This window comes from Neopsephotus bourkii, unplaced genomic scaffold (genome assembly GCF_033783945.1).
Source record: "Neopsephotus bourkii isolate Nb327-2 ecotype Australia unplaced genomic scaffold, CSIRO-AGI_Nbou_v1 NB_1016, whole genome shotgun sequence".
In the NCBI taxonomy this organism is placed as follows: Eukaryota; Metazoa; Chordata; class Aves; order Psittaciformes; family Psittacidae; genus Neopsephotus; species Neopsephotus bourkii.
In genome coordinates, this window is record NW_026901505.1 from 2,750,627 (window position 1) to 2,778,583 (window position 27,957).

The window sequence follows — 27,957 nt, forward strand, 5'->3', positions numbered from 1 at the left end:
CCCTGGGGGTAGAAAAGTGTAATGGGCAAAATCTCTGACCATGGAGCTTCATGTCACATCACGCCATGTTCTGAGGCTGAGCATGGCAGTATCTGTGTGGTGGCGGCACACAGTGGGGAGACAATGGGGTTGTGGACCTTGGTATAGTCCCTCTGGGGCATGTGCTGGTGGAGAGCAGCTGCCCCATGGCCAGTTGCAGGCAGCGCAGGGCCAAAGGGGGAATCTGGGAGCCCTAGGAGGAGCTGCCAACGAGTGCAGTCAAGGTGCAGGAAAAGCACAGGGATGGCCGCGGGTCGGATCCTGCAGGCCCGCTGCGGTGCCAACCTGCAACCGCTCCAGCACGGTGTTTTCAGCAGGTGCTGCCTCCCGCAGTGTGCTCGGAGGCTGATCGGGGCCCCTGCCCGGCGTGGGGAAGGCGGTGGCGGCACGGTCAGAGACTCCCGCACGGCCCGATCGTAGTGGTGGTGGGGGGGAACAAAGAGCAGCAGCGGGCGGGGGGAGCGGGTCCGCCCGGGCAGCGCAGAGCCTCGCCTCGCCGCGGCACCCAGCTCCCCGCCCGGCACCCCGGGGGGCAGCGGGGCCCTGCCCTGCCCCCTGCGCAGCCCGGGCAGCACCGCCCCGGTGCCACATCCCTGCGCTGCCCTGGCCGCTGCCCCCCGCCCGGCCGCCCCCGCCCCGTGCCTGCCCAGCCGTGCCGGTGCGGCGGCGGCGTGGCGCGGCGCCCGGACCCGCGCGGCTGGCGGTGGAGACCCCGGCCCCCATCTGGAGGTAGCGACGGAGCCGCCGCCGCGGGGCCGCCGGCCGGCCGAGGAGGAGGCGGTGGGCGCCGATGGCGGAGCGGCCCGGCCCGGCGGCGCGGGCGGGCGCGGGGCCGGCGGCGCGCCGCTCGGCGGAGGGAGAGAGGGCGGGAGCGCGGCGCTCGCTGTCCGGGAGCGGCGGAGCCCCGGCGAGGACAAGCCAGGCCGCGGGCACCCAGGCGCCGCTTCCCGGCGGGCGAGGCTCGGCAACAGCACGGCCCGGCACAGCGGGCCCCGCGGTGGGCGACGGCCCGGCCCGCGGGTGGGCGGTGGGGGGAGCGCGGCCGGGGCGCCGGGCCCAGCGGACAATGGCAGGGGGTACCCCGAGCCTGGCGGGGGAGGGCGGCGGCCCGCGACCCCCGCCCCGATGGCTGCCCGCTGCGACCGGGACCGAGGCAGAGCCGGCGGTCCGTGCCGCTGGGCAGCAGCCGCCGGGTGCCCCACCGGGGCGCAGGGCCTGGCGACTCCATTTTGTGGGCGCTCGCAGGCCTGTGGACTGCTTACCGGCCCCGCGGCCTACCGGGAGGGGAAACGGAGTGGGGGGAGGGCAGCAGCGGCGGGGGCACCGGGGCCAGCAGGTGAGGCACTGTCCGGCCGCCCCGTCCCGGAGGCCCGGTACCCCCACCGCTGCTTGAGATGGGGGTAGCGGGCCCGAGGGTGCGGGGCCGGGTGTGCCGCCATGTGCGCGAGGCCGAACCGGTGTGTCCGGTGCGCAGGAGGGAGCGGGCCCGGCGGGGCACACCGGGGGGGGGCAGCACTGAGTGTGTGTACCCCGGGGTGGTGGCGCCTACGGGAGGGGGAGTAAGGGGGGACGCCCGTGGATGGGGGGGCGGTGGGGGAGTAAGGGGATGGGGGGGGAGCTCACGCGGGCGCGCGCTGATTGGCCGCCGCCGAACCCCAAGAGCGGGTGCGGGGGGGCGCGCGCAAGCGCGGGTCGCGCGCGCCGGCGGGATGGCGGCGCCGGGCGCGCGCATGCGGGGGCGGGAGGAGGAGGGAGGCGGAGGAGCGGCGCTGGCGGGGCCTGGCCCGGCCGGGTCGGCGCGTCTGCTTCTCGGCCCGCACCGCGGGCAGGCGGCGAGCCGGCCGCGGCGGCCGCAGGTGAGCGGCAGCTGCCCGGGCAAGGCGGCCGGCCCCGAAGCCAGCCGGAGTCGTGTCGTGTCTGTGCCGGGCGGCGGGCCGAGGCCTGTGGCCTAGCGCTGAGGCGACGGCGTCGGCCCGCGCGGGGCCGGCGGAGCGCAGAGGGCCCCCGGGCGCGGCTGCCATTTTGCGGCAGTGCTGACCCCATTGTGCTGTGCCCGCAGGTGGATGCCCGCGGCCCGGCATGGAGCAGGCCTGCGAAGTGAGCCGCCGCAGCTGCCTCGTCCCCTTCGGCACCTCGCTGGCGGCAGCCGAGGCCAAGGGCGGCCCCGAGCCGCCCGCCATGCAGCTGGCGGCCGCCAAGCCCGTGTACGGCCAGGATCCCTCGTCCTGCTACATCCCTCTGCGCCGGCTGCAGGACCTGGCCTCCATGATCAACGCCGAGTACCTCGGCGGCGCTGCCGACGGTGCTGAGGCCCTGCCCGACCCCGACTCGCCTCCACCCCGCCTCCCCGCTGCGCAGGACCCGGCGGCCGGCGTCGACGGACCCGGACCGGCGGCCGAGGCACCCCGCGGCGCCTTGGCCTTCCCTCTGCTCCTGCGGGACGACGGCGGAGAGGAGGCAGAGGAGGAGGGCACTGAGACGCCGGAGGAGGAGGACGAAGACGACGACGACGAGGACTACGAGGAAGAAGACGAGGTGGACGCAGAGGAGGAGGAGGAGGAGGTGGCCGAGTCCGTCTCCCGGAGCCGAGGCCGCTCCGGGCCGAAGCAGGGCCCCGGAAGCCCTCCGCCGCCACTCTTGCAGCCGGTCGAGCCGGTGCCGATTACGGTACCGGACGGCGACCCAGGGGAGAAGCCAGAGCCTTCTGCCGCGGCCCTGCAGCTCGTAAGTACCGACGGGGGGAGGGCGGCGCCGGGCGGGGGGCCGTGGCCGCTGCCATTTTGCGGCGGAGGCCGGCGAGGCGCGGTGCGGCAGGGCCGGGCCGGGCCGGGCGCCCTCGCAGCCGGCACCCTCGAGCGCGGGCAGCCATCTTGCCGAGGGGACCCTGCCGAGGCGTCGTGGCCGCGGCCTGCGGCTCCAGCCCTTCGGGGCCAGCGGGGCCAGCTGCCAGCGCGGGCTGTCAGCGGGCCCTGCCGCGCACCTTCCGCGGCCTCTTTTCCCTTCGTAAGAGCCATCATCACCGCGCCGCACAGCAGCAGATCGCCGCGAAGTTCCGTGGAGTTTTTCCCCCATTACAAGGTTTCTTTGCGCGCACTGCAGATGCGGAGGGCAGGAGGTGCGCTTTCCCTCTCCTGCCCGCTCCGCTGTGCCGCTGTCAGACGGCTCTTTGTTTGGCCTGGCTGGAGGTACCCAAGCTGTGAGAGTTTGGCGGTGGCCAGGGAGGGGCCGTGTCACGGCCTGACAGACCACGGCCAGGAAACCTGGCCTGTTAATTCGGCTTTGTTTTTCGTTCTGAGCTCACAAATTCCTTTAGGTTGTTTTCTAATATGCTTAATAAGAAGCAAAACTGGTTGAACTTTCAGAGTTCTGAGTTAGCTGCATTCAACTTTGTTGTAAAATGCGTTTTTGAACGGAAGTATTATTTCTGGGTCGTTCTCAGAGTGCTTATTTGCATATATGTATGTATATTTCTTGAAGCTCTTAAGTGGTTTTGGGTGTGTTTTTGTTATTAGTTGTGTATATATTTCTTAGATATGTTTTGGCATATTTAAGGTTCCTTACTGGAGGATGCTCTGGGTGTTAAGCACTACTTGATGCAGGGTGTGAAAATCAACACATGTGACAGCACTGACACCAAAACCATCTTGCTCTCTTTAATTTCAGTAGAGCTGCTGATGCCGGACAGATGCTCCTGGTGCCTGCAGCACTTGTGGAGAAATATTTGCTTTCACCTGGCTGCAGTTGGGAACATGCAGTGTTCCTGCTGTGTGCTCTGGAGGAGGGGGAACACTTGTCACAGGGAAGGGGCGATTTCAGGAAGGTGCTGACAGCGGCTTAATTTGTCAGGTTCAGCTCTGGCTTGTGGATCCTTTTGAATGTTCCTTGGGAAGAATGATTCTCCTTGTGGATACTCAGTTTTGAGTGTCTGGGGGTAAGAGGCTGCTGTTGGGCCAAGGTTTGTGCACACACTTGGCTTTGTTTTGCGGAGCAAAGCGGGGATCTTTCAACAGACATGTGCTCAGTGATGCGGTTGTGGGAGGGTCTCACTTTGTAAACAGAAGCGAGCAGAGGTACTTTCACAACACTTGCCTCTGCTATCAGTGGCTTTACAACGTGCTTCACGGAACTGCAGCTTGTACGGTGACAGAACTGGCTTAGTGATTGAACCTATTACTTGAATATGCATCGAGGGGTTGACTTTCCCGTAAAACCTCCTTCCTGTTTGCTGTAGTATGTTAGTGTTGCTGAATTATGCTGGTGACTTAAAAGCATAGCTACATTCACAAGAAAATACAAAGAACAGCGTTTTTTAGGCAGCCTGGGGTCCTTCTCAAGTGTTGAATTCTTCCTTTAGTAAGTGCTGGTTGTCTGAGTGGTCCTTTGTTTTAGCCCTCTGCTTGTGGGATGGGAAGAGAGGGGGATTTTTCTCTCTGCCAAGTTACCAATGTGACAGTTAAATCTTTTTAATTGTTGAACATGACATAGTAACTGGAAATAACCAGCTTCAGTCCTGAGATCATGTATGGATGTCGGCATTTAATTCCAGCCTCGTTTCTGTTTGGGTAACTGGAACCAACTTTGAGAGCCTGCTAAAACTTAAAACAAAAAAGCATCCTGAAACAAGAACCACAAGCCCTTGGGAGTTCTGTACTGATGTATTTAGGGTGCTTTGTCACAGCTGGACTACTGTTTCAGGTAATAACCTTTACCCAGCCTGATGATGGGGCTCCTCCACCTTACAGAGACTTTCTCAGGGTATTTATTCTTGAGGCTTAGCTGCTGCTCAAACTTCCTGCAGGTATCTCAGACCTCTGTGTCTGCCCCTTGCAGGCTTTGAATTTTTCACTAGGTCATTGTGAACTTGCTTTGAAAATGCTGATTTCCAAAACGTCAAGAGTGCTTCCAGCTGAAGGGCCATCTTTTGGGTTTAGTCTTTAGTGAGATGCAAAGTTCAGCATTTAAGTACTGCCTCTGGGTGGAACGTATTGTTTTGCTTGGGGATTTGTCAATAGCCCTGGCATCCTGTACTCAAGTGTTGCCTCAAACGGGGAAGAGGTTGCTCAGACAGCATTCAGTTGTAAAGAAGGATGTGCATATTCTGAAGTGAAGTTATATTAAGTGTCAAGTTAATCTTCAAGTTGACTGAAGCTCCCCATGCTCCCAGCAGCCACTGGCAGATTTTGTGTTGGAGAGAAGAAACTTAGAGCAGTGGTTCTTGGGTCTTGTTTCTGCTCCAGAAGCGATGGTGCAGTGACTGCTGGCAGCTGCTGGCTTACTTCCTTGTGCATGTGTTTTGGGTTATTGCCACTTAAATTGAAACAGGAGGCTGTTTTTTTAATCTCTCTGTTCTTTACCATCTTGACATGAGCTTCTCTTTAGTGCTTTCCCGGCCTTTATGGGTTGAAGTAGTCCTGGGCAGCATTATGTGGAATTAAGAGGGAGAATTGGGCCCAGTCTCCAGCACTGGGGAGGATGAGTACAGCCACAGGCTCTGAGTGACATGGGTCTTGCTTGAACTCAGTTGCTGTGGAGGGGGAGGTGGATGTGTCTCTGACAGAACCCGCATGATGAAATTCTGCTTTTCTGTGTAAGTTTTGGTGCTTTATTATTTGGCTTTTGCTTTGTCAGTTTGTTGGCTTTTAATTGCTACCCACAAAGCATGTTAGAGTCATTTGGTTTGCAAAGTTGAGCACTTGGAATCAGAGTTGCTGGATTCAAGTACATCTGTGCCACTCTTGGTGCATGCGTGTCCTGCAGTGTATGATCCTGGTTAAACATTCTAAGCTGTTTTTTCCACGGGATGCTGATGGATTCAGGCTGCAGGATGGGCAGAGCTCGCGTGTGGCACTCGCTTAATGTTGCTTTCATTCTTCTCATACTATTTCCTTGTCCAGCTCCACGCTGTAGGAGTGTGATATTCAAGTAATGGCAGTGATGAAATGAGGTACAGGGAAATCCAGAACCACATCTTTCATCACTAAGGATGGCTGCTTCCAGTGGCTGGATGTAAGGAATGAGTAAGGCATATGTGTAGGGCTACTGGAAGGTTTTTACTTTACCAGAGCCACACCGTATGCAATGTGTTAAAAGCATTGAAGGCCAGCAGAGTCCTCTCTTGAAGCGTACAATTAAGCCATGACGAACTCGAGTTCTGTTGCAGTCTGCAGCTGTGGGGAGAGTACTCTCTTTATAAAGAGTATGTGTCCCTGTGTGAGAGTTACTCAGGTTCTTTGTTTATCTAAAGATGTGTAGTGCCATTTCTCTCTTTGCTAAAAATAAAATGAAGGAACCAAGGCCACGTGATGTGTATTACTCCTGCAAGCGGTTCTGAAAGAGTCTCCTACTACAGACTGATTTGAGGTGTAACTAATTACTGGCAATATTATATCCCTGAGACACAATAGGCTTGGCAGCGGTTTGTTTGAGCACAGAACATAAATTTCCTTGGTCAGTTGACATCTTCCTGGTGAAGAGATCAGTTCCATTTGGCTGTCTGCGCTTCCTGTGGCCATGGCCTCCCCATGTGCACCTGGTGAGAACAGGCTCTAGGTGCACTGCTGTCCCTGTGTGTCCCATCTTGCACATGCTCCTCTTTGCTGCTAAGATACATGCTGTGAGCACAGAGCTGGATCTCCCCTGGCTGTGGCTGCTGGCATCCACTGGGCCCCTCTACTGAAGCGCGTTCATGTCTCATACAGCTCTAAACTGACTCAAAAAGGACTTTAGCTGTGGTGGACATCCAGAAGAATGGATATTTCCATGGTTAGGGCACTGTCTGAGCTGTTACTGCTCGACTGTAAATGTTTGAGGTCCTTAATGAGTTTGTGGTGCTTTCATGCTTTGATGACACTGCACTGCTTCTTCCTTGCAGCGGTGGTGGTGTGAGCAGTGGGCGTTAAGATGCTGTCACAGCAGGACAGTGTTCCCTAGGTGCAAGGAGGAGCAGCTCCCTTTGAGTGACAACAGGTTTTTTTAGCACAGATTAGGATCTGGAGCTCTCCTGCACAGCAGATTGGATCCTGGAAGTATTTATTCTAGCATTTGGCTATAATTATTCTTCTTTCCTTCTTTCACTTCTGTTTGTTCTCTAACCTTGTATTTCTGATTAGGTGCAAAATGCCTGTTCCTGTAGGTGATGTTACAGAAAATAACATGGTTTCTGTAGAAAATGTGGATGTTCTGGCTATGTGTCATGTGCTGTGAAATGTGAATGATCGATGAGACAGTTCATATGGGGCTGTGCAGCTCTCCAAAGCTCAACATTGTCTGTGTGCAAATAGCAAAACCAGAGGTGTTTCCTTGCCGATTGGACAGCCCTGAAGGTGAGGTTTTGCTGAATGTAATGGCAGAAACCTCTATGTTTTTCTGCTTTCTATATTTAAAACTTAGTTTTAAAGCTGGAGTAAGAAAGGCTCTGTTTAAGCAACGTCTTGGTTAACATACTGTCCGCAGTCATAAATACTTCAAGTCTCCAGTGAAGATTGTTGCCAGAGGAGTGTAGGCTTCGCTCAGCTGCTCAGCAGCGACGTTGTGCTCTATAGTGTGGTGTGCTTAGTACATTGCCTGCTACTCTTGCAAGAAGAAAACAGCCATCAGTAGCAAGAAAATCAGCTTTTATAGGTGCTTTTTTAGGATGCATGCTGCCTCTCGGGGCCTGCTGCCTCTGCTGTCTCTGTATCAACTTGCTGGGGATTTGTTTTCCTCTAACAAATCTTACCTCGTTGAGGGTATGCTGATTCTGGTTCTGCACTACAGCTTCTTCTAAGTGGTTGTGGCTCAGTTTGATGCTGGAGCAGCGATGATTAACTTCAGGGCAACATCCTAGTGCTTTGTATGACATCATGGATTTGTTGATGGCCTCTTGCAGTATAGCAGCTTCTCCTTGCTCCTCACTGCACCTTGTTTCCACAAGTGGGGTTGAACTTTGACGTGTTACCATTATTAGGTTGGGTTTTCTGTTTGTTTTCCTTAATTCATGTTAACAAATCTCGAGGTTGCTGCAGAGGGGTCAGCTCTGACTGTGTTAACAGAGTACTTGAGCCCCAAGGAAAGAAAAGTGACATTTTCTGACAGGACTTATTAAAAAGACATTCTTAACTCAAAAATCAGTGTTATGGGTGATGATCAACTTCCAGTCTAGTTGCTTAGAATATACTTAGGTTTTTCTTGCCTGTGACTGATAGCTGCTTGTATATAGTATTCTCCCTCCCACCCACAGTTACTTGCTCTGGCATTTAGAAAGGCACAGGTAATAGAAACACCTAAAGAAAAACTAAATCCTAGCATGTTTGCCCTGGGAGCTTAATGCCATTTTTACTACCAGAAGAACATGACCTATGTTTTGTTCTTTCTGCACAGAGCCATACGTGCTGTGCAAGGCAGTCTTTGCTCAGTGAAATGGGAGTTAAATCCTTTATGGTGGTTAAGGCATTGCCAGGATTTCCAAGTTAATGTGTGGAAGAGGTCTGTATGAGAGTCTGCTTTCAATTAGAGCAGCAGTTTTCAACCTCTGTTGATTTGTGGACCCCTAAACGCTTCCCAGGTGCAGACTCTTGTGATTTTAGACCTATCAACAATAGCCTTGCTTCCTTTCATATAATTTCATGGCATCAGAAGTATTGTTCTGTGGCCATGAGTTTGCAGAGTGGTAGTTACAGAACATGTTGCAAATGTTGTAGTGTCTGACCTGTGAGTTTTGTGTTGAGTCAAATGTACTGTTGACATTTGTGCTGCTGGAGCAGGCAGGGCTGCCCTCCCCTGCCTGGCTTGCTGCTATTGCCTCTTGGAGGAATGATTGATAAAAGCTGTAGTTTGCTTTGCTGAAATAGTTATTGGAAGTTTAACTCTTGCTTTTGCATGTGTTGGCGTGAGCGTGATGTCACTGGTTAAGGTCAAGCTGGTGATGGGAGGAACCGCAAGGTGTGGTGACATCAAAGAAACAGCTTGGTGCTAATACAGACAGTTTAGGGCTTTTTGGGTGTGCTTTTGTGTTTTTGGCTTGTTTGATTTCCGTTCTGGTGGACAGGACTGAGCAGTCACCAGTGCTGCCCTGTGGGCTGCAAAGAGCAGTCCGTGGCGCAGCCTGCCCAGAGGTCAGTCATGTGCAGGTTTGGAGATGCTGGAGCATAATCCCTGCAGTTGTGGCTGGGGATTGTAGGGGCCTCTGCGGAGTTGCAGTGCTTGTGGTGGTGCATGAATAAGATGCTGGTGGGAGTGTTACCAAAGACACGTGCAGGGCATAGGTGTGTGTTTGGAATCCCTTGGGAACATGCCGTGCTCCTCCCAGGAGGCAGGTGCAGCCAGGGAGCTAAGTGGTAGCACCAGGGAGTTTGGCAGTGCTGCAGAGCTGTGCTGTGCAGAGGCAGTGGAAGATGGGGAGCTGCGTGTTCTGCTGGTGCAGTGCTGGGTGCAAGCATAGGTCTTGCTTTGGCTGATGTGAGCTCCTGTATGAGCTCAGCACACACCCCAGCAGGTGCCAGCTGAAGTTCTCTGTCCTTGTTAAATTAGAAACCTGGTTCCAGCGTGGCTGCTGGCAGTAGCTTTGCAGCAGTGATTAAACGTGCAGCAGAGATGGGCTTGGTGTGCATCCATTCTCCTGTGTGTCCAACAGCATTGATGAAGCCAGGAGGCATTTCAGCAGTGTGCTTGGTTCTATTGAACGATGGAAAAGCACTTGTTACAGTTGACATGCTGACTCTTTTTGTAGTACTTCAGGGCAAGTTGACCCTGGCTGGGCGCCTTCACTTCTGTCTCCAGCACAGCCTGAGCACCAGGTTTGTACCAAGTTGACCCACTTGGGTCGATGCCTTGTTTGGTTGTAGCTATGGCAAATGCATGTCATCCGCATCCACAAATGAATGGCTTGTCCTGCAGCCAGTGAAATGTGTGACATCTGGGCCCAGTTGCTGCAGTGGCTCTGTGAGGCAGCAAGTCTGCAGGTGGAAGGGGCAGCACTTGTGATGTGCATGGCATAGGGAAGGACGTTGTTTGGGAGCGCTGTCAGTGCCTGAACCACAGAGAAAGGGCAACATGTCTGCAGTTGTTGAGGCCTCCCCATGTCCCTCTCCATCCTCTTCTTCATGGAGTGCAGGTGGGTAAGTGCTGGGTAGGGAGCAGCATGTAGGGCTACCAAGCAAAGCTTTGTGTGAGTTCTTGGTAGGGAACTTGTTCTGTAGGTTATGTACAGTATCAGACAGCTCTGCTGGAGACAGCACATTCACACTAGTGTGGTCTTCAGAGAAAACCCCACCTGGTTTGATAGGTACTAAACCAGCAGTGTAGCTTGGTATTCAGACAGTCATCAGTACTAACACTCTGGGGACTCGCTTTTCATTTTCAGATGTGCAGAATTTGACTTTTGTGTGTGAGAAACCAGAAGTCCATCACAGCGTTGCCTGCTACCCAAAGGATGGGGTGCCCTTTGGTTGGTATTTTTTAAGAACAGAAAATTTCTTGCCCAGCAGCATCTTGGCACACTGGAAACCTCCAGCTTTTTTTTCAGCTCCATTAGGGCCTGTGGTGCTGAGCATGCAGCGAGGCTCTTGCCCTGAGCCGTGCTTGAAGCTTCCATGTTCTCCTGTTAGAGGAGTGTGCTCCTGAGTTTCCCTCCCACTGCTGGAGGAAGGTAGAAACCTGCCTGTTACCTAATGCAAGGAGGGCCAGAGCCAGGGTGATTATTGCCCTTTTAATAGTTCCTGTTTGCCCTGATGTTTCTTTGTTGTTGGTTTTCCCAAGCACCTGTTTAGGCTTACTGCTGCCCACAGATTTCTAAATAGCAGCAGTGAGCCCAGTCAGATTCCTCTTTAATTTTAGCTGCCTGTCCTCTCCCAGTGTGTGCATGAAGCTCGATTCACAACATAAAGGCTGTAAAGCCTCTCTGGAGCATAAGTTTGCAGGACCTGATGATTGAAGCACAAACCTTCCTCAGGGTATGGCTCTAAGAACTAAATAAGTAAAACCAGGATAAGTTTATTACGCTGGTACTGACCAGAAATTCTGATTTCAGTGCTAGTAGGGGTTCAGCAAAAGTAGTTAAAATTCTAAATGCAAATGATTTTAAATGCAATTAAAATTTATTTTTATGTGAACAGAACATTTGTAAATGTTTGTTTGTTTTGGAAAAGTGGTTCAACTGGGTGGGGGATTGACATGCTCATGCTGCCTGGTTTTGAGGCAGTTACTGTCCTGTGTAAGCGGCATCTTTGCATTTGGACTAACAAAGTGGGGTTGTACCGCCTTCTCCTGTGCTCAGATCACTATTTCCACAGGTGGTTAAATGTGCAAGCCCAGGTTAAATGTTTGTTGCTTTCAGAGAAACCCACAGAATTAAAATAAACAAGCAAGGAAACCAAGCAAAAAGCCCTAACAACAAGCAACAAGCAAATATTAGCAGGTACACATTTAATACAACCCAAACTGCCAATTTTTAGCTGTTGAGGTTCTAATACAGGATCTGCTCTGCGCTGCATGTACGTGCTGTTCAGTGGTACTGTTTCATTATGCTTACAGCTTGAGCTGTAATGGCTGCACTTTACATCCATAAATCAGAATAGCCAAGTTTCATTTTACACAGTTTGAATCTGGGTTTCATTTTATGGATTTAGAAACTTAATTTCTGAGAAGTGTTCAGATGTTGCTTGTGTACAATCTGATAACATAGAAAAGCACAAAAGTAAGGCTGAAAAGGGACAGATCTGTTGACCGTGTTTCAGTTTGGATCTTTTTGATTAGTACTCAGACACAAGAAGTTACTTTCAATATTTGTTCTTTGTGATACTTGGCAAAGGCCTGGTAATACCTGCAGTTCTGAAACAGTTACTGCTGACTGGGCGAGCCAGACGTAAAGAGAACTTGTTTGCTTGTTTAAAATGTATGCAGGTAAGCAAGTGTGAGCCTCTTCCCTCTGCTTCAGGCTCCTGGCAGTGTATTGAAATCAGTATGTTTATGTATCTGGATTTCTCTCTGCTGGGGATCTGGGTAAGATCATACCCGTTCTCCCCCACCTCCTCCTTCAGCCTTCTTCAGGCCTTCTGTCAGGTGCATTTCTGGTTATTAGGATGCTAAAGTACATTATGTTATTAGGATGCTAAAGTAAAGCTTTCTGTTGCACTGCTGTTCATTCCATAAGAAAGTGAACCAGGGATGCTGTTAACCACTTATCTTGGTGTCTCAGGCTTGGTGTTCTCCCATCAGTATCTTCATCATTTAAAATACATACATTTATAACCCCTGAACTTGATAGCAGTGCTTCCGGATGTGGGAATTACCTGATGCAGTGCCATCAACTCTCTTTATCTTTCACAGTGGTTCATACCTAACACTCATTGCATGTGTAGCTGCCACAGCCTGGAAAAGGGTACTAAAAACTAGCCAAAGACAACAAATATCCACAAGCATGTAGATAACAGAAACTTGGCTTGTATCATAATCTCGGCTGTGTTTTTTGCTGGTGAATATTTAATTAGTGAGTATTTAACACTTTGGTGTGATAATTGTCCCAGATAAGAGGTACTTTCTTCTTTAGTCACTAATGTAGGTTAGACCCGTGTTTACTTTTTGCTGCAGTGCTGAAGCCAAAGGAAGACCCGAGCAGTGGGGGACAAAGAGCATGTCTCCTGGTCTCCAGAGCATGTCCTCTGTCCCCAGCAGTGCTGCCTGCCACTCCAGCAGACTTCTCTGACTCCTGGGTTTGACTTGAAGCTTGCTGTGAAGTGTGGTATGATTATTATGCTGGTGAGGGGCAGTGATGGTTTCAGCAGATACACTGCAGGTGATGTGGTTTGAGTGTTCTGTTTTTTTGCCTATATACTCCAGTTGTGTTCACCCCTTCCACTGTGCAGGGATTTATTCCTTTAAGTTCTCTCACAGCGGAGTTGCAGAGGGTGGTGCTCTGCCTGCATACTGCAGGCTCAGCATCATAGCCTCTCTCTGTAAAGGCTTAAAGCTTGGATGGTTGGTAATGCCCCTTTGTACAGAGGAAACTTTGATTGATGACCTCTTTTTGCTTGGCTTCAAATACTTCTTAAGCTGTGACTTAAGAACATAACCATTTTATGTTTTTCCAACCAATTGGTTTCTTATTTCAAAAAAGCTTCTTTAAAACGTACGTCTTTGCTAATCATATAATAGGTAGGGTTGGAAAGGACCTTAAGATCATCTACTTCCACCCCCTCTGCCATGGGCAGGGACACCTCACACTAAATTGTTGCACCCAAGGCTCTGTCCAACCTGGCCTTGGACACCTCCAGGGATGGAGCATTCACAACTTCCCTGGGCAACCCATTCCAGTGCCTCACCACCATATAAGAATTTATTTCTTGGCTTTCATCACATGCAGTTACTAATTTCAGTTCTTGACTTCAGTTCTTAATCTCAGCTCCTTTTTATCTTTACATGCAACATTCACCAACAAGATTATTTCCTAGTCCCTGTTGTCTTCTATCAATATTCATTCATTTCTCAGTGCACAAGTTCTGGAGCTAAGTGGAGTAATGAACTGAGATCACTGAGTCTCCTTTCCAACCTCCCATCCTTAAGAGCAGGACTGTGATAGGAGTTGTACTTTTAACTGTCTCTGTCATTAGCAGTCACTGTATGGGAGTTGCAGCCATTGCTGCTTCATTTCTGTGACAGGTTAAGTGATGTTAGTGTGACCAGCTGAAGGATCTGAATCCCCATGTGATAGGAGCTCTATGGACTTGGAAAAGAATGATAATAAGCCTGAGCTCAGAGGGCTGAGGTTGAAGGTGCTCTGCTTTGTCTTAAACTGTAAGTTAATTCAATGAGGTTGAACTTCAGCTTTAGGGAATCATCCTCTCATGAAAACTTTAGGGGTAGCTTCAGCAATGCCCTTCCAGGCTAGTTCTGGGAGCGTTTGTAACAGGATTTGCCCCACTTCCTGCCTCTCTTTTGCAAGAGCAGAGGGTGAATAACCTGTTGTGTGATGGTGAAAGGGCAGGAGCTGGAGTGGCACATCCCAGCATGTGACACCAGCCTTGTGCCTGGTTGTATTAGTAGGTATTACTTTAAATGGAGTTTCAGGCCCGGGTTAATCCAAATGCCTTCAAGTGTCACCTCTCCCTCAAGTTTGCTTTGTTAGGTATTTTTATATACCACCACCCCAGGTACAAAGAGCTGTTGATTTTCAGCCAGTTCAGCCATATCTGGGAATGGGTTTGGTGGCTCATGGGAATGAGGTGAAATCCTTCTCAGCTCCTCCTCTTCAGGGAAAAAAGTGATCATTGAACTTTAAGGAAAAATAAAAAGGTGGTAGTGGACAAGGTGCTGACCTGACCCTCATCAGGCTCCCGGTTCTAACTGATAAGTAGTAGATATTACAGCTTGTTTGCAATCAAGTTACAAGCTTGTTTGCTGGTGGGCTGCAGGGAGAAGCACAGGAGTTGCTTCCCCAGGAGTGGGGAGGTTTGAGAAGAGCATGGGAAGCTCATGGGGCAGAGCTGCTGCCTTCTGGCAGCTGATGTGCGCGTGTGCAGGGTGTGATTTACCTGCAGCTACCAGTGTGGTGAGATCTGTGCAGGAGATACCCTGTGCTGCTGCTGCAGGGCCCTGGGCAGGTGCCTGCCGTGCTCAGCAGAACAGGCTATTAGTGTTTATTATGCCATATTGTTTAATTATGGCTTGGATGTGGCTGCCTCCTCTTGTTTTCTTCCTTGGCTTTGATTCTGTCCACTTGCTGAAACCAGGCTTGGCAGGATCTGCCTTTATTATTCTTGGGGGGCAGCAGCTTCTTTCTTGCTTTTCTTCCTTCTGCTCACAGGACCTTTTTTGCAGACTCTCTCCTAAAGTATGTTCTGTCCCTTTCTTCATTGAATAATGTCATGTTTATAACTGTCAGGAATAAAATATAACAGGGATATTTTGACCACACATTTACAAGCTGGCTTTCCAAAGCAGGTCTGAATTACAGGTGTGCAGGGATACAATGGCTGCAGCTTGCTGCTTGGACTCTGGACAGCAAGGCTCTTTGGGTATGTGATGCTGAAAATGTTGGCCTGTAGTGTAATATATGTATGTATCTCTATCTGCCTCTTTGCTTGTAGTTTGGTCTTAATGTGGCTCTGCCAAGGTGGTAGTGTCCCAGTTGTGCTGGGGCAGGTAGAGTGTGTGGAGCTGTGCCACGCTGTGCTGGAGATGGTGGTGCTGCTCTGGTTACACAGAGGTGATCAGTGCTGCAGGAAGAGTGCACGCTATGGCTATCGGCATGTATGTGTGTTTGTGTGGACTTGTGCTTTGTGCCACATCTTCCAGGAAGATTAATGGGTTGAGCAGCAGCTTCAAGTGACATAGCCAAGAGTGGTTACTGGATAAGCATTACTTTTGTCACTGTCTAATTATGTGATTATTTTAAAGGGAAGATTGGTGAGAGACAGTCAAGGACTGACTGTTTATTTATAATAGTAAAATCACTTAGAAATATAAGCTTCCCTTGCATGATACTCTTCATATTTGCCGCATGATGAGAATTTCAGGAGGGCACAGATACTTGGTTTCTGTCAGCCTCCTTCCTCACGAAGCTGAACACCTGCTTCTGGTATTTTCACCCAGTGAACTGCAGAATGGTGGTTTGGCACAGTACAAGTTCAGGAGGTGACTTTCAAGGTGGAAGTGTTTGTGTTGTCTGATGCAGAACCTTGGCTTGTGACCTCTTCCTCTGTGGTCAATCGTGATTTGGTTGCAGTGGTGGAGACTTTGATTAAAAATGTCCTCAAGGTACATTCTTCTCTCCAAAAATAGCACAGAGTCATCTGAAATGCTGTTTATTGTCTAGCATTTAGTCTGTAGCTTGTCGTAGCTGAGCAAATCGTTGCAAAACAATTGATAACAGAGTAGACAGTACTGAGTCCCTTTAGGGGATGTCTCACAATACAAAACCGCAAAACCTGTGGTGTTGCCTTGCTCAGCCAGGGAGCATTGTCCTTCCCTTCCTCACTAGTCCAGACCTGTAACCTCCTTTGAATTCAGCTCCTCTCCACTGCAGTTAGGACATGGTACCTACCTGGTATGCAGTGGTTCACAGGTTTTCTTGTTATTTAAACACTTGAAGGTTTCCATGCTCTGTAGCTGAACAGTACTTAGACCATATGTAGGGACTATGTCTGAAGTTCATTGTTCAGAAACCCTTGGCCTTTCCCTAGTTCACAAGAAAGCTGCCATTACTCCAGGGCTGAGGTTTTGGCCATTGGGCTGTATTAGCAGTTTGATCTTGGCACAAGAAATGTTAATTGTAACAGGAATTAAATTTCTTGTAATCTGACACAAGAAACACATGCTTTGGGTGTTGTAATTCTGGCATAATGGAGCACAGTTTGGAGAAAGAGACTTGCTGTACCTGGATATGCTGATAACTGCTGCTGTTCCTCTGCTAGTTGGTTTTGGGGGTTTTTTTATGTTAATGTTAACAAATTCTAAAACTCTTAGGGTCTTTTTTTCCCCCTCTGGAAATGTAAAAGGCATCTGTGGCCAGGTGGTGGGATCTGGGGAGAGAACAGTGCAAGGCAGTGACCTGCCGCAGTGTATCCTGTCACAAGGCTCTCCTTGGACATGGGAACATGGTGCTTCCTCGTCTGCCTCTGTGACCCACTGGTGGGGCCTGAGTGGTGAGTGGTGATGAGTCTGACCGCTGGTGCCAGGGAAGGGATTGCAAACTGGTGAGGAATGAGAATAGCAGTGACTGCTGAGGAGGAGGTGACTGTTTAAGCATTGTCTGAATAGTTTCCTGAAAGCCAGGTTTTCATCTAGCCCCTGTGTGGGGTATTGGAGGGTGATAAAGAGTTGATTTAAATGCAGACTTGCCTCTGGGCAGGACTGGTGGTGTCACTCTGGTGGGTCAGTGTGAATGGCTTTGGCAAAGCTACTATGCACTGCGATTGAGAGAATCAGATATAACTGACATGAGCCCATTAAAGCCTGGAATTGGAAAATGTGTTAAAAAAAAAAGAAGGCATTTTTGCAGGAAGAACAGAAGCTGTAAAAGGACCTTAAAAAAGGTGTGTGGGAGGGGAGGAGTGTTGCATCTGAAAGTGCATCTGCATTTTAAAAGCAGCAGCAAAGGCAGCACCTCTGGTTCCCATGCTCAGGGATGCCTGGTTTTGTTCCAGAAAGCTTGTGTCTGTGGTGCGGTGGAGGCACGCAGGCTGCAGCAGGGTGGTGGCAAAGTGAGGGGCTGCAGCCCCCTTCCCAGTGTTCCTTCATAGAATGGTTTGGGTTGGAAGGGACCTTAAAGCTCATCCAGCTCCAACCCCCTCCCATGGGAATGTACACCTTCCACCAGAGCAGCTTGCTCCAAGCCCCATCCAACCTGGCCTTGAACACTGCCAGGGATGGGGCAGCCACAGCTTCTCTGGGCACCCTGTGCCAGCGCCTCAGCACCCTCACAGGGAAGAATTTTGTCCTAATATCTTACCTCAATCTCTCCTCTCTCAGGTTCAAGCCATTCCTCTTGTCCTGTCCCTACAGGCCCTTGTCCACAAGCCCCTCTCCAGGTTTCCTGCAGCCCCTTTAGGTTTGGAAGCTGCTCTAAAGTCTCCCTGGAGCCTTCTCTTCACTCTCCCTGTTCCTGAGCTCCTGCTCAGCAGTAAGTTATTGTGTGGCTTTTGATGACTGAGTGAAAAGAATTCCAGCAATGTAGTCTGTAACATCATTACCTGCTTTTTCATGTAGCAGAGGAGTTTATCCTTTTGTATTTACTTCAACCACATGAAGAAAACCCATAAAACTCAACCTGAAGCTGAATATACGTTTTATTGGAGAGGTCTGTTGTGTTTTAGTTGCTAGGATGTTGAACTGTGAATTGCAAGAGACATGCCTCAGGAAGGGCGGTGAGCAGGATGGAGAAGCAAAGTGAGAAGGTGCGCATTTGTGGTATGACAGCTTTAATGAGGAGCATATTGCTAACGCTTATTGGCAAGAGTAATACCTGCAGCACTTCTTAGAGCTCTTAAAATGCTGAACCCAGCTGGGACATGTTGTCTGGTGCTGGTAAACAGGCAGATACTTCACAGCTGGGCACAGGGAATCCTGTATCCTGTGGAAACCTATTGTACCCCATCTTGGCTCAATTAGTCACAACATCAGTAAGCTCCTCAATCCTCTTCTTGGCAGAGGCCCTGCTGGTAGTGCAGCGTCCAGCCAAGGAGCTGTGTGCTCAGCAAACAGCACGGGATCTGCTCTCCACTCTTCCACAGCGAGACAGAAATGGCATTAAGCTGCGTTAGGATTTGTGTGTTGAAAGATTGTGACATTCCTGTGGTGGCTGTGCAGCCCTGGGAAGCTCTCACCTGTGTGACTGTTTCTGCAGAGCTGATACTTGTGAGTGGGTTTGAGAGGCAGGCTCAGTCTGTGTGCCCATCTGTCACCTAGAGGTGGGATGACTGCTGTTGTGCTGCCTTTCTCCTGCCCTGCAGCTTTGGGGCAGAGCAGTGGCAATTCTGCTAATATAAACCCAAAATTACAGCATAAGGGGTTTTTTCTCATTGTGCCGGCCTTGGGTTACAAACAGTTTGTGGTGAAGGTTTTTCTGGAGTACATCCGAGAAGCAGGGCAGTTGTTAGCTTGTATATACCAGGTTTCTCTCTCCTTTAGAACCATTAATACTTACTTTGCTGTTCTCATCACCTTCTTCCAGTCAGGAGTATTCAATTATCTCTTACTCTACTTTTACTGTACATTGCAACCTTTGAAATGAACTTTGCTTTGCTTTGAATGAAATTGGTGTTAGTAAAGTAAGGGGGGCTTTAAAGTCTTGCTCCAAATATTTACCTGCTCCAATGTGTGAAGTTTGAGCTCAGTCCTTTACCAGAAGGTCATGTTCCTTACTGAAGCTTAACAAAAAAAAACAGGTTTGTTTTGTTCTTTAAGGAGGATGGGGGGAACTGTTGTGTTTTGGAAGGTGTAGAAACCACTAAGGAAAATCAGGACTTGCTTTTTAATGTAAATGTATCTGGTGGCCCAATGTAACTGGCACCCAGGGGGGAGGCAAATCTCTCTGAAAGCATCTGGAGCTTTAGTGATTTCTTGTGTTCTGGTTTTTCCCCAAAGATCCAAGCCAAGAAGAAACCTACTCCAGTGAAGTATGAAGTTGGGGATCTTGTTTGGGCCAAGTTCAACAGGCGCCCATGGTGGCCATGCACAATTTGTCATGACCCAGTGCTGGACTGTCACTCAAAAATGAAAGGTACTGTATCTACTCAGACCACAAAGTGGAGGTGTTGTTTATGGCAGGTTGCTGCAGTTTTAAATTAAATTTCAAGGGCCAGAAATGCTTTTTTAAGGTATGAAGAAACAGAGTTTTCTATGGAAGACGTGAATCTAAAAAGTGGGCCTAAATCTGGGAGGAGACAGGAGGAAGGTGGGGCTGAGGCTGATGGAAGTGGCATGGATAGCTGTTGGACATGTAGACTTTTCTTCCCAGGGTAGCTGGGCAGAGCTTAAGGCAGTGCAGAAGAAAGAACAGCCTCTCAAGAAAAGGATGCAGAGAAAAGGAGGTGGATCAGAGAGGTGAGGACAGAGGTGCCCAGCGGGTGGAGAGGGAGAGCTGAAGTGGCTGGAGTGTGTGAGGACACAGTCGCCTAGGCTGGGGAATGGGAGGCTGGAGAGGCTGAGAAGCAGGGTGTGGGGTAGCACAGTGTAGCTGCTGAATGCCTGAAGGTGTGATGGGGAACATGTGTGGGGAAGTGGAATATTTTTGGTCTTGTTTGGCACAAGGAAGCAAGGGGCTGGAAATGTCAGGAAAACCTGGAGATGGAGCCACATGTGTGAAAGTTTAGGGCATAGTGTGTCGGGCTGAGAGCTGGCTGGGTGGAAGCGTTGGGGGAAATAAGACAGAGCTGTGTGTGCATGAGTGCCAGGAAGGAAGAGTGTTTTAACAAGTTCAAGGCAGAGAAGTGTAGGTTAGTGATGGAGAGAACAGAGGGGAAGTGATCGTGTCGCTTTTAGGATCATACAGCCTGCTGTGGGGAGACTGCCACACATTGAAAGGCTTGTTTATGTGTTCCTGGATTCCCCTTCAGATGCTTTTTGTTCTGTGGGCAACTGAAAGCCTTTGACCAGTGCTGTCTGCCACTGGCAGCTCTATACTGGTGAGGTTGCCACTCACTGATGTGTTTCTCTCCAGTTCTCGTGGTCCTTGTCAGCACTAAGAAGCAGGTGCTAAGAGCAAGTAGCCTTTTTTCCAAGTGGCCATCAGCTCAGAGCCCTCTATTTCTGTAGAGACATGATGTAGATTTTCCAGCGTTGTGCTCATGTCATGCCCAGGACTGTTGCTGCAGTTGTCTTGTTTTTCTTCCATCTTCCTGTTCATCCTGATTTTGGATAATACTGTATTTGCTATTTTAAATAGTTCCTTTCAAGCTCTCAAATTCCTGTCAAAAATGTTGCTGAAAGATAAGCCAGATGCATATTCGTTCCCCTCATCTCTCCCCATGAAGTTTTGGGCAGGATTTAATGTATATAGCTGTTCATTAATCCCCTCTCAGCCTGTGTATAAGGATTTCTAATAAAGGAATTTTGCAGGGAGGAAGCATGCTATTAACACGTTCCTGCAAGTTCTGATCTCCTGCTACATGATGGACATCGTGTTTTGTCCTTGTTCAAACCAACGGAGCTCTGAGGAAAATTGCATTTTCCAGTGGTGGCTGTATGGAATGTGCTTGTCTCCTCCCCCTGATGCCGAGATGGCAGAGCTGAACTCTGATTTTGGGCAGGGGGAGCTGCTGGGTAGGAAGCACAGTCCCACTGCCTTGTCTCTCCCGTTGCCAAGGGAACATGCCTTTCAAAACAAGACAGGTCACTTCAAACTCATCATTTGTGCAGAAACCTCTTCCCTTGGGTTTGAGGCATGGGATTTCATTTAAAGCAGTTTGCCTTCACTCAGGAAGCTCTTGACTGAAGATTTTGTGGAGCTGGAAGATGCAGGCTTAGTAGCTTGAGTTCAATACTGGGAATGGGACAAATTAAGTCTGTCATCTTTGCCCTTGGTTTGATGTTGCCCTGGTCATTATTTGTCATCCTCTCTGTGGTCTTGTCCAGAATCTTGGTGTCAGCATCACTAAAGGCCAGGCTGCTGTGCTGTGCTGGAAATCCTGGAAAAGGCAGCATAAACCAATGGTCTGTGAAATCTAGACTGCATGTTCAGAGGGTGAAGGTGTTCCCAGGAGAATGTGAAGCACACAGTGCAGTGAAATGCAGGCAGAAGTTTATATATCCCTTGTTCAAGCCTTGTTTGCTCTGTTCTAGTGCTTTTAACCTGTCCTTTTTCATCAGCACACCCAGTACTGGTTTTACCTGTACCCATGTCAGGTCAGCATTTTCAGACAGAAAGCACCTTTGTCAAATCTTTAGTTGTGCCCTTATGATTGAGTTTTGTGTGGAGGTACTCACTGAAACTAACATTCTGTCACGTTGCACCTAGTCCTTGTAGAGTGTGTGTATGTATGTGTGTACTGCTGTTAATACTTTATGTCCTAATAAGAGTGTGTTTGGTAACAAAGCATTGAACAAAATGGGATATATTGTGGTGGGGGAGGTTCAACCTGTATGAGTAAATCCTATCCAGAAGGATGTCATTTCTGGGTGTTGGCCAGCATACTGTTGTTTTCCCAATGGTCAAGTGGACTGGGCTGTTTAATCATTAATCAGGGAGTAGCAAGAAAGCAATGTCCTGCCTGATACATTGTGTGTCTTGGGCAAAAGAATATTTGGGTAGCTTTGCAATATTTTGCAGGCAAGCCTTTGCTCTGGGGAGATGACCCATCTTAAAACTGTTGAATCGATTGATTATAGGAAACATAAGCACAACTTGGAAACGGGGTGGCAACACAGACCATAGACAGCAGAGATCAAAGGCGTGTCCCTTAGCTCAGAGTGAAAATCCCCAGAATTCACATTCATGTGGGAATGTTATGAACCAAAAGTGGATGAAAATTAACTGACAAATGACTGGTTTTTGTGATTCTTTGTGTGTCTTTATTCTGTCATTTGCAAGGGGTTATTTCTGTTAAATTTCTCAATAGTTTCCAATCGGAGACCGTACCGAGAGTACTACGTGGATGCCTTAGGAGAGCCTTCAGAGAAAACCTGGGTTGCTGGGAAAGCTATTGTCCTCTTTGAAGGAAGACATCAATTTGAAGAGCTGCCTGTTCTTCGGAGAAGAGGAAAGCAGAAGGAAAAAGGCTACAAACATAAGGTGAAAGATCTGTTTTCTCTACTGTGTTTTTGATTCTTTGTATCTGCACAGTACAGAGTATTCCTTGATGCCAGGAACAGCACTTCAGCAGCTTTCTTCTGTGGCAGTGACTGCAGCATCACAGCCAGGGAAGTGGTTCTTTGCATCATTACAATGAGCAAAGTCCATAAGCTGCCAGGAGTTTCTAGGCACTCTTTTATATCGGGGTGTGACTTGCTGCTTTTACTGCCCCAGACAGGAGGAGTCAGTTCTTTGCTGGTGAGATGTGTTCAGTGGTGCAGCCCTCTCCTGATGTCTATTACAGCATGCTTCTAAATAACTTCCTGTGCTGTCTGGCAGCCTCTTTTGGCTGATGTGAAGCAGAGGTGGAGTTGCACGCTTCACTAGATCACTGACTGAGATAAAGCAGAAGGGTTTTTAGCCCTGCTTCAGTAATTCTCTTTATAGAAACCTGTTAGGACTTACAGTTTGACTTGGAAAACGCTTTGCCAGTGAGGTTCCAGCATTACTGAAAGAGAGCAAATAGGCAAATTAGGCCGTGTTGTCTGGTTTTTCTTTTTATCTTTTTCCAAGGGGTGTATGACCTGGGTCAGTGCAAACCCATCAGATTAAATGTGCTCTTGCAGATGTGAGTCCCTCGGTGTAATGCTCTCATTTGGTTTTCCTTTTCCAAGGGCATGCTCAGTATCTTCTCTGAGGACTTTTCTCCTTTCATTCCCAGCCCTTTATCAACTAGTTACATGCTCCCAAGTAACTTTTCTAGTCCTGGAAGTGCTGCATGGCGCGTATCTCACCCTAGAAGTATATGGTTAGGGTCTGTGGCTGCAGTAATCAATTGTTTGCATAATGTGCAAGTTTGCATTCCTGGAAGCCAGGATCTGGTACAAAGCTGAGAGGTTTTGACTTGGTTTGCTATCAGGCTCCATAAAACTTTTTTAATTTGCCAAGATGCAATTTTGTTGGTGTGGGGTTTTTTTTTAAGGAAAAGTGTCAGAAATTTGAGCTGTTCCTCATGCCTTGGAATTGGTTTTGATTTTGGGAGCAGTTGTGAAGCCTTTGATTTGCTGTTGTGCAGCCAAAACCTACATATACAAACAAGAAACAAGTTTCTTGCTGGTTTCATGATATTAGCGGAAATTCTTGTAGAGTATGCAGAGTGCTTTTTATTATATACTGAAAGGTAAAGAGTTAAAGCTGGGAGACTTCTCAGTAATGGACATCTTGAATTGGATAAGAGTACATTTTGACTCTGTGTAGATCTTGTGTTTGTAGCAAGGTGAGTTGATGGGGAGGGAAGCTAGAGTGCTCCAAGTCCAAGGGGTGAGTGCAGGCACAATCAAGAATGAGCAAAGCAGAGATGTCTGCTTAAATGTTTTGGGGAAAATTATGGTGCGTTCACCTTGAGAAGCTTGTTGGCTGTTGCTCTGTGTTTCTGTGCCAGGGATCCATACCATATGTGTTCCCCTTTACAAGCTATTGTGTTCGGGGTGTGCTGGGATGCCAGGACATCTGGCTCCTGGGAGACCTGTGCTTGCAGGGACCTTTTTGCTGGTTTGGGAGTGCACAGGGATTTCTGTTAGGGTCAGCAGGAGTGCAGGATGCTTGCCCAGGAGCAGTATTTTCTGTGTCTGCAAGGCATAGGCTGGGAATCCACGTGATTGTCTTAAGGATGCAAAATGCAGGGCTGTCACTCTGTTCTGTGCCTTGTGTACCTTGATCTCACTTTTATCTTGTTGCTTACACACTCAAAATTGTTTTTCTTTCTCTTTTTGTTTCCTCTGACTTGAAGGTTCCTCAAAGATTTATGGCTAAATGGGAGAGCAGTGTTGGACAGGCAGAAGACATTCTTCTTGGAGGGCCAGAAGATCAGAAGTCCAGCCAGAACTCCAGCGAGCTGGACAGTGAGAAGGAAGTGCAGTTGGAATATTATACCAATGGCCCTGGAGCTGAAGGGGACAGGCAGCTCAATGGCTGTTTTAAGTCCTTGACTTTAGACTCCAGACACCCAGTCAGGGAAAAAGGAAAACTACACATTAAGCCACACATGAAAAAAGGCTCTGACAGCAGAAAAAGGACTAGAGTAAAAAAGAGTGGTGCAAGAGGGGAAGCTTCTGCTGGAGAACTCAAAGAGAAAACAACAGAGAGCTTAGTTAGAAACATGATGATTGGGGACCTACCAGACAAACACGCGTCTCACGAGCTTCGCCGGATTGCCAACAGTTTAACAGACTCCAGTAGCACCAGGGAGAACCATTTGCTTTCCTCCTTTGGAGAAAGACGTTTTGAAAAGACAGCTTTGAAACCGGACTATGAGAATTGTAAAAGTGATGCTCTGAAGAACAATCTCCAAGGGGATTTGTTTTCAAGCGCGTCTTTGGAAAGGGAAAAGAGCTCCCTGGGCATTTTGTGCAGTTCCAAATTGCAGATACACTATTCTGCATCTGATGCTGGTATTGAGAAAAAACAGACTGAATCTGATTCATCCTCTTCCCTCTCAGATGGTGGGAACAGTGACGTAGATACCATGGACCAAAGTTCAGAGAGAGCTTCTAGTGCTCTTGAAGTTAGTGATTCTTCAGATAAGGTGGAGAAGGAATTTCCTATGACGTCAAGTGGAAACATCAAGCTTTCCATGTATCTTTCTCAGAAGAGCAACAGAAGGGCCAGGAAGAAATCGCACAGAGACCGCAAATCTCTGGGCGGTTCAGTAATCAGCAGACTTGATGCTGAGTTTGCAGATGGGGAGCTTGAAGTGGGCTTCTCTGATGCTGAGATGTCATTGACAGCTCTTGAGTGCTCTTCAGATGTGAGAAATGACAATCTTTCCCCAGCAAACAAGCACACTACTCCTCAAAGTGTTTCCAAGGACAGCTCCTGGCCTGCTGTTGAAAATCAAGCAATCTTAAAACCGAAAAGCACGAAACTGTCCCGAATCAGGAGTATAAAATGCAAACATAAAGAAAAAGTTGCTGGGTTGGAGCCTCTTCTTGCAGAAGAGGAGGGTGGTGCGAATCGCTGCTCTTCTGATACCAAAGGTTTATCTGGCCTTCAGAGAGATTCTCTTCAGAGCAGCGGAAAAGCTGATGGTCAGAAACTGTTAAACAACACGCATGAGAAACCCAGGGATTCTGCTGAAATAGAAACAGCCGTGGTGAAACACGTCTTGTCAGAGCTGAAGGAGCTGTCTTACCGGTCCATGAACGATGATGCCAGTGACTCTGGCACTCCAAAGGCCTCAGTACCTTTACTTTTCTCTTCTGCCTCTGGTCATGGTCGTTTGCCTATTGAGCCAGACTACAAATTCAGCACCTTGTTAATGATGTTGAAGGATATGCATGACAGTAAGACGAAAGAGCAGCAACTGATGACTGGTCAAAATATAGTTCCGTTTCGAAATACCAGCACAGCTGATGGTTCTGGAAGCAATTCTGCGAGTGGTCTGAAGTCCTTGTCTATTGTAGGTCCCTCATATAAAATCGAAAAAAATGGAGATTGTGTCCAGGAAACAGTAAATCCAAACTCGGCTCTAAGCAACTCCTCATTTTCACGCAGTCCTCCAACCAAGTTGACGGGGATTGGTGCTGGTAAAAGGGAGCCCGCGAGTACTGCTGTTTCGGGGACAAAAGGCACCAATTGTGTGTCCAAACGCAACTGTTCAAAATCTAAGCAGTCATCAAAGCTTGGAGATAAAACAGTTTCAAACAGAAAGGACTTAAAACCAGGAGGGCCAAGTAAGTTACTAAGTCGGTTATCCAGAGGTTCAGGAGAACGTGCATTCCGCGTTCACGGTTCGGTTACCAGTCCTCTAGGTAATGGAGCAGAAGATACTGAGAGGAAACAGTCAACAGAGTCTGTTGGTTTAAGAGAACATTCAACTGATGAAGACTCTGCCTGTTTATCTGATGACAATTTAGATCGTATTGGAAGGAGACCTGAAGCTGGTAGAAATATTGAGAGCTGCATTTCTACTGCAAATGGGGAGAGTCCAGACTTGGATTCAGAGGCAAATAGTGAGAGCTCTCTTGGTGATGAGTCTAATGATGTAAATCACGTAGCACCCAAAAAGCGATGGCAGCGTTTTAACCAAAGCAGTGCTAGATCTAATAAGCACACCAGTAGATCTAGGGAACAAGGAAACTTGGAGAGTGCCTTTGGCCTGAATTCTCGTGGCTTTTCACGGAAGGGAAATGAGTGCTTGGGACGTAGGCATTCCCCTCATACAAAGGTGCTTGAGGGAGACCTTGCAGATCAGGACTGTAAGAATCATTTAGACTTAGCTGAGAAACGTTTGAATGTATGTGGTAAGCCAAACAACAGTGTGATGGACTCAGAAACAGAGCTTGGCAACTTTGCTCCCCAGTCTGAATTCTCTGCACAAGGTAAGGGAGCTGGACTTGCACCAGAGTGTGTATGTGTATACATTTAATACTTTCTCATTTAAAGCATAAGTTATGGAATTTGGGACTGTTTGGAGATGTACACTTTCTGAGCTGAAGAAAGTGTGGTATGTTGGTTTGGGGTTCTCTGTAAGCACGGAGAACAAAGAAGGCAGAGCAGTTATGGGATTTTGCTTAGCTTTTTTCCATCAGACAGCTTAAGTACATTACAAATTATTAGTTCCTCCACAGTGCAAGGTGAAATAAACATCCCTCCAAATTTGGGAATTCTTATAAATTTATACCTTCATAACATGTTCCTTAGAGCTGTGTGCTTGGTGTTAACTGATAGGTCAGTGCTAGAAAGTGTTGGGAAACTGAGCCTCAGTGGCTGCTCTGACTTAACAGTGCTCTTTGCTTTGTTTTGTAGCATTTTTGGTGTTTTAGTGTGGAATTTTAGCTGCTAATAATGAATTGGGGAGCCCCACAAATTGCCTTATTCACAGCTCTGGTGTGGTTGTCTGGCTAGTGAAGGAGAGAATGGAAGAAGGGGAAGTTTCAGGGAGGCTGGGCTGGAGGCAGGCAGAAGGCAGCATTATTGAAAGGGAAATGACCTAGGAAGGAGGAGGCTTCTGAGGACTACCCCCAAAACAAACAAAATGCCAAAGGGTGGGTGTGTGTAAGGAACAGGTCCAGCAGAACAACAATAAGATGAATATTTTATGTAGATTTCACCAAACTAAATTGCTCTAATCTGGTTGTAATAGCGTGAATTAATACAACTTGATGGGATTTTGAACCTGTGTGCTTCCTGTCACTTAGGTGTTCCCTCAGTGCACATTTTGGTGTGTGCATTTTGCTATTAGTGGTTGTAGGAGGTTGCCTGCACCTCTATTTCGGTGTGGAAAAGGCAGCTCCTGGCATAGTAGTTGTAGGACCTGCCCAAGGCAAGTCATAGCAGGCACAGAAAATGAGCCCGTAGGGTGTAACACATAGGTAGAAGTTCTGGTTTGAAGTCATGACCAGCTTAATCATTCCTGACTGCTGTGGCTGGGTGGTTTGGAGGACTTAATCTTCACAGAGGAGGTGAGAGGATGCACATTGTTCTGGGGCTGTGAGGGCTCTGCCACAGGAGTGTCACAGCCCGTGGAGGGAGCGAGTTCCTCATTTGCACCAAGAGGCAGCCAGGTTCTCATAGCTTCAGGTGGTTTCACTATTGAAGGTCCCCTGTAATGTTGCTGTATGAGGTGAAGATGCAAGTCTGCAGAGAGAGCCAGAGAAGAACTGCTAAGAAGTAGTAATGTTAGGAGAGGAAGGAGCAGGCTCTTGGGTAAGGTGGCA

At 48.9% G+C, this 27,957-nt stretch overlaps 1 protein-coding gene across 4 annotated transcripts in view; it reads left to right on the plus strand.

Annotated features, from left to right (window-relative positions):
- The first annotated feature begins 1,044 nt into the window (after positions 1–1,044).
- NSD1 (nuclear receptor binding SET domain protein 1) overlaps positions 1,045–27,957 on the plus strand; it is a 60,393-nt gene continuing 33,480 nt past the window's right edge. Inside the window, exons 1-5 of one of the 4 annotated variants that reach the window (XM_061360227.1) lie at positions 1,045–1,059; positions 2,099–2,763; positions 19,096–19,231; positions 22,068–22,240; positions 24,030–26,619. In XM_061360227.1, the coding sequence (XP_061216211.1) occupies positions 2,119–2,763; positions 19,096–19,231; positions 22,068–22,240; positions 24,030–26,619 (3,544 nt within the window). In that variant the 5' untranslated portion in view covers positions 1,045–1,059; positions 2,099–2,118. Of the gene's footprint in view, positions 1,060–1,777; positions 1,896–1,962; positions 2,764–19,095; positions 19,232–22,067; positions 22,241–24,029; positions 26,620–27,957 lie in introns of those variants that run through there. The other 3 variants (XM_061360226.1, XM_061360228.1, XM_061360229.1) reach the window with 3 other exon arrangements.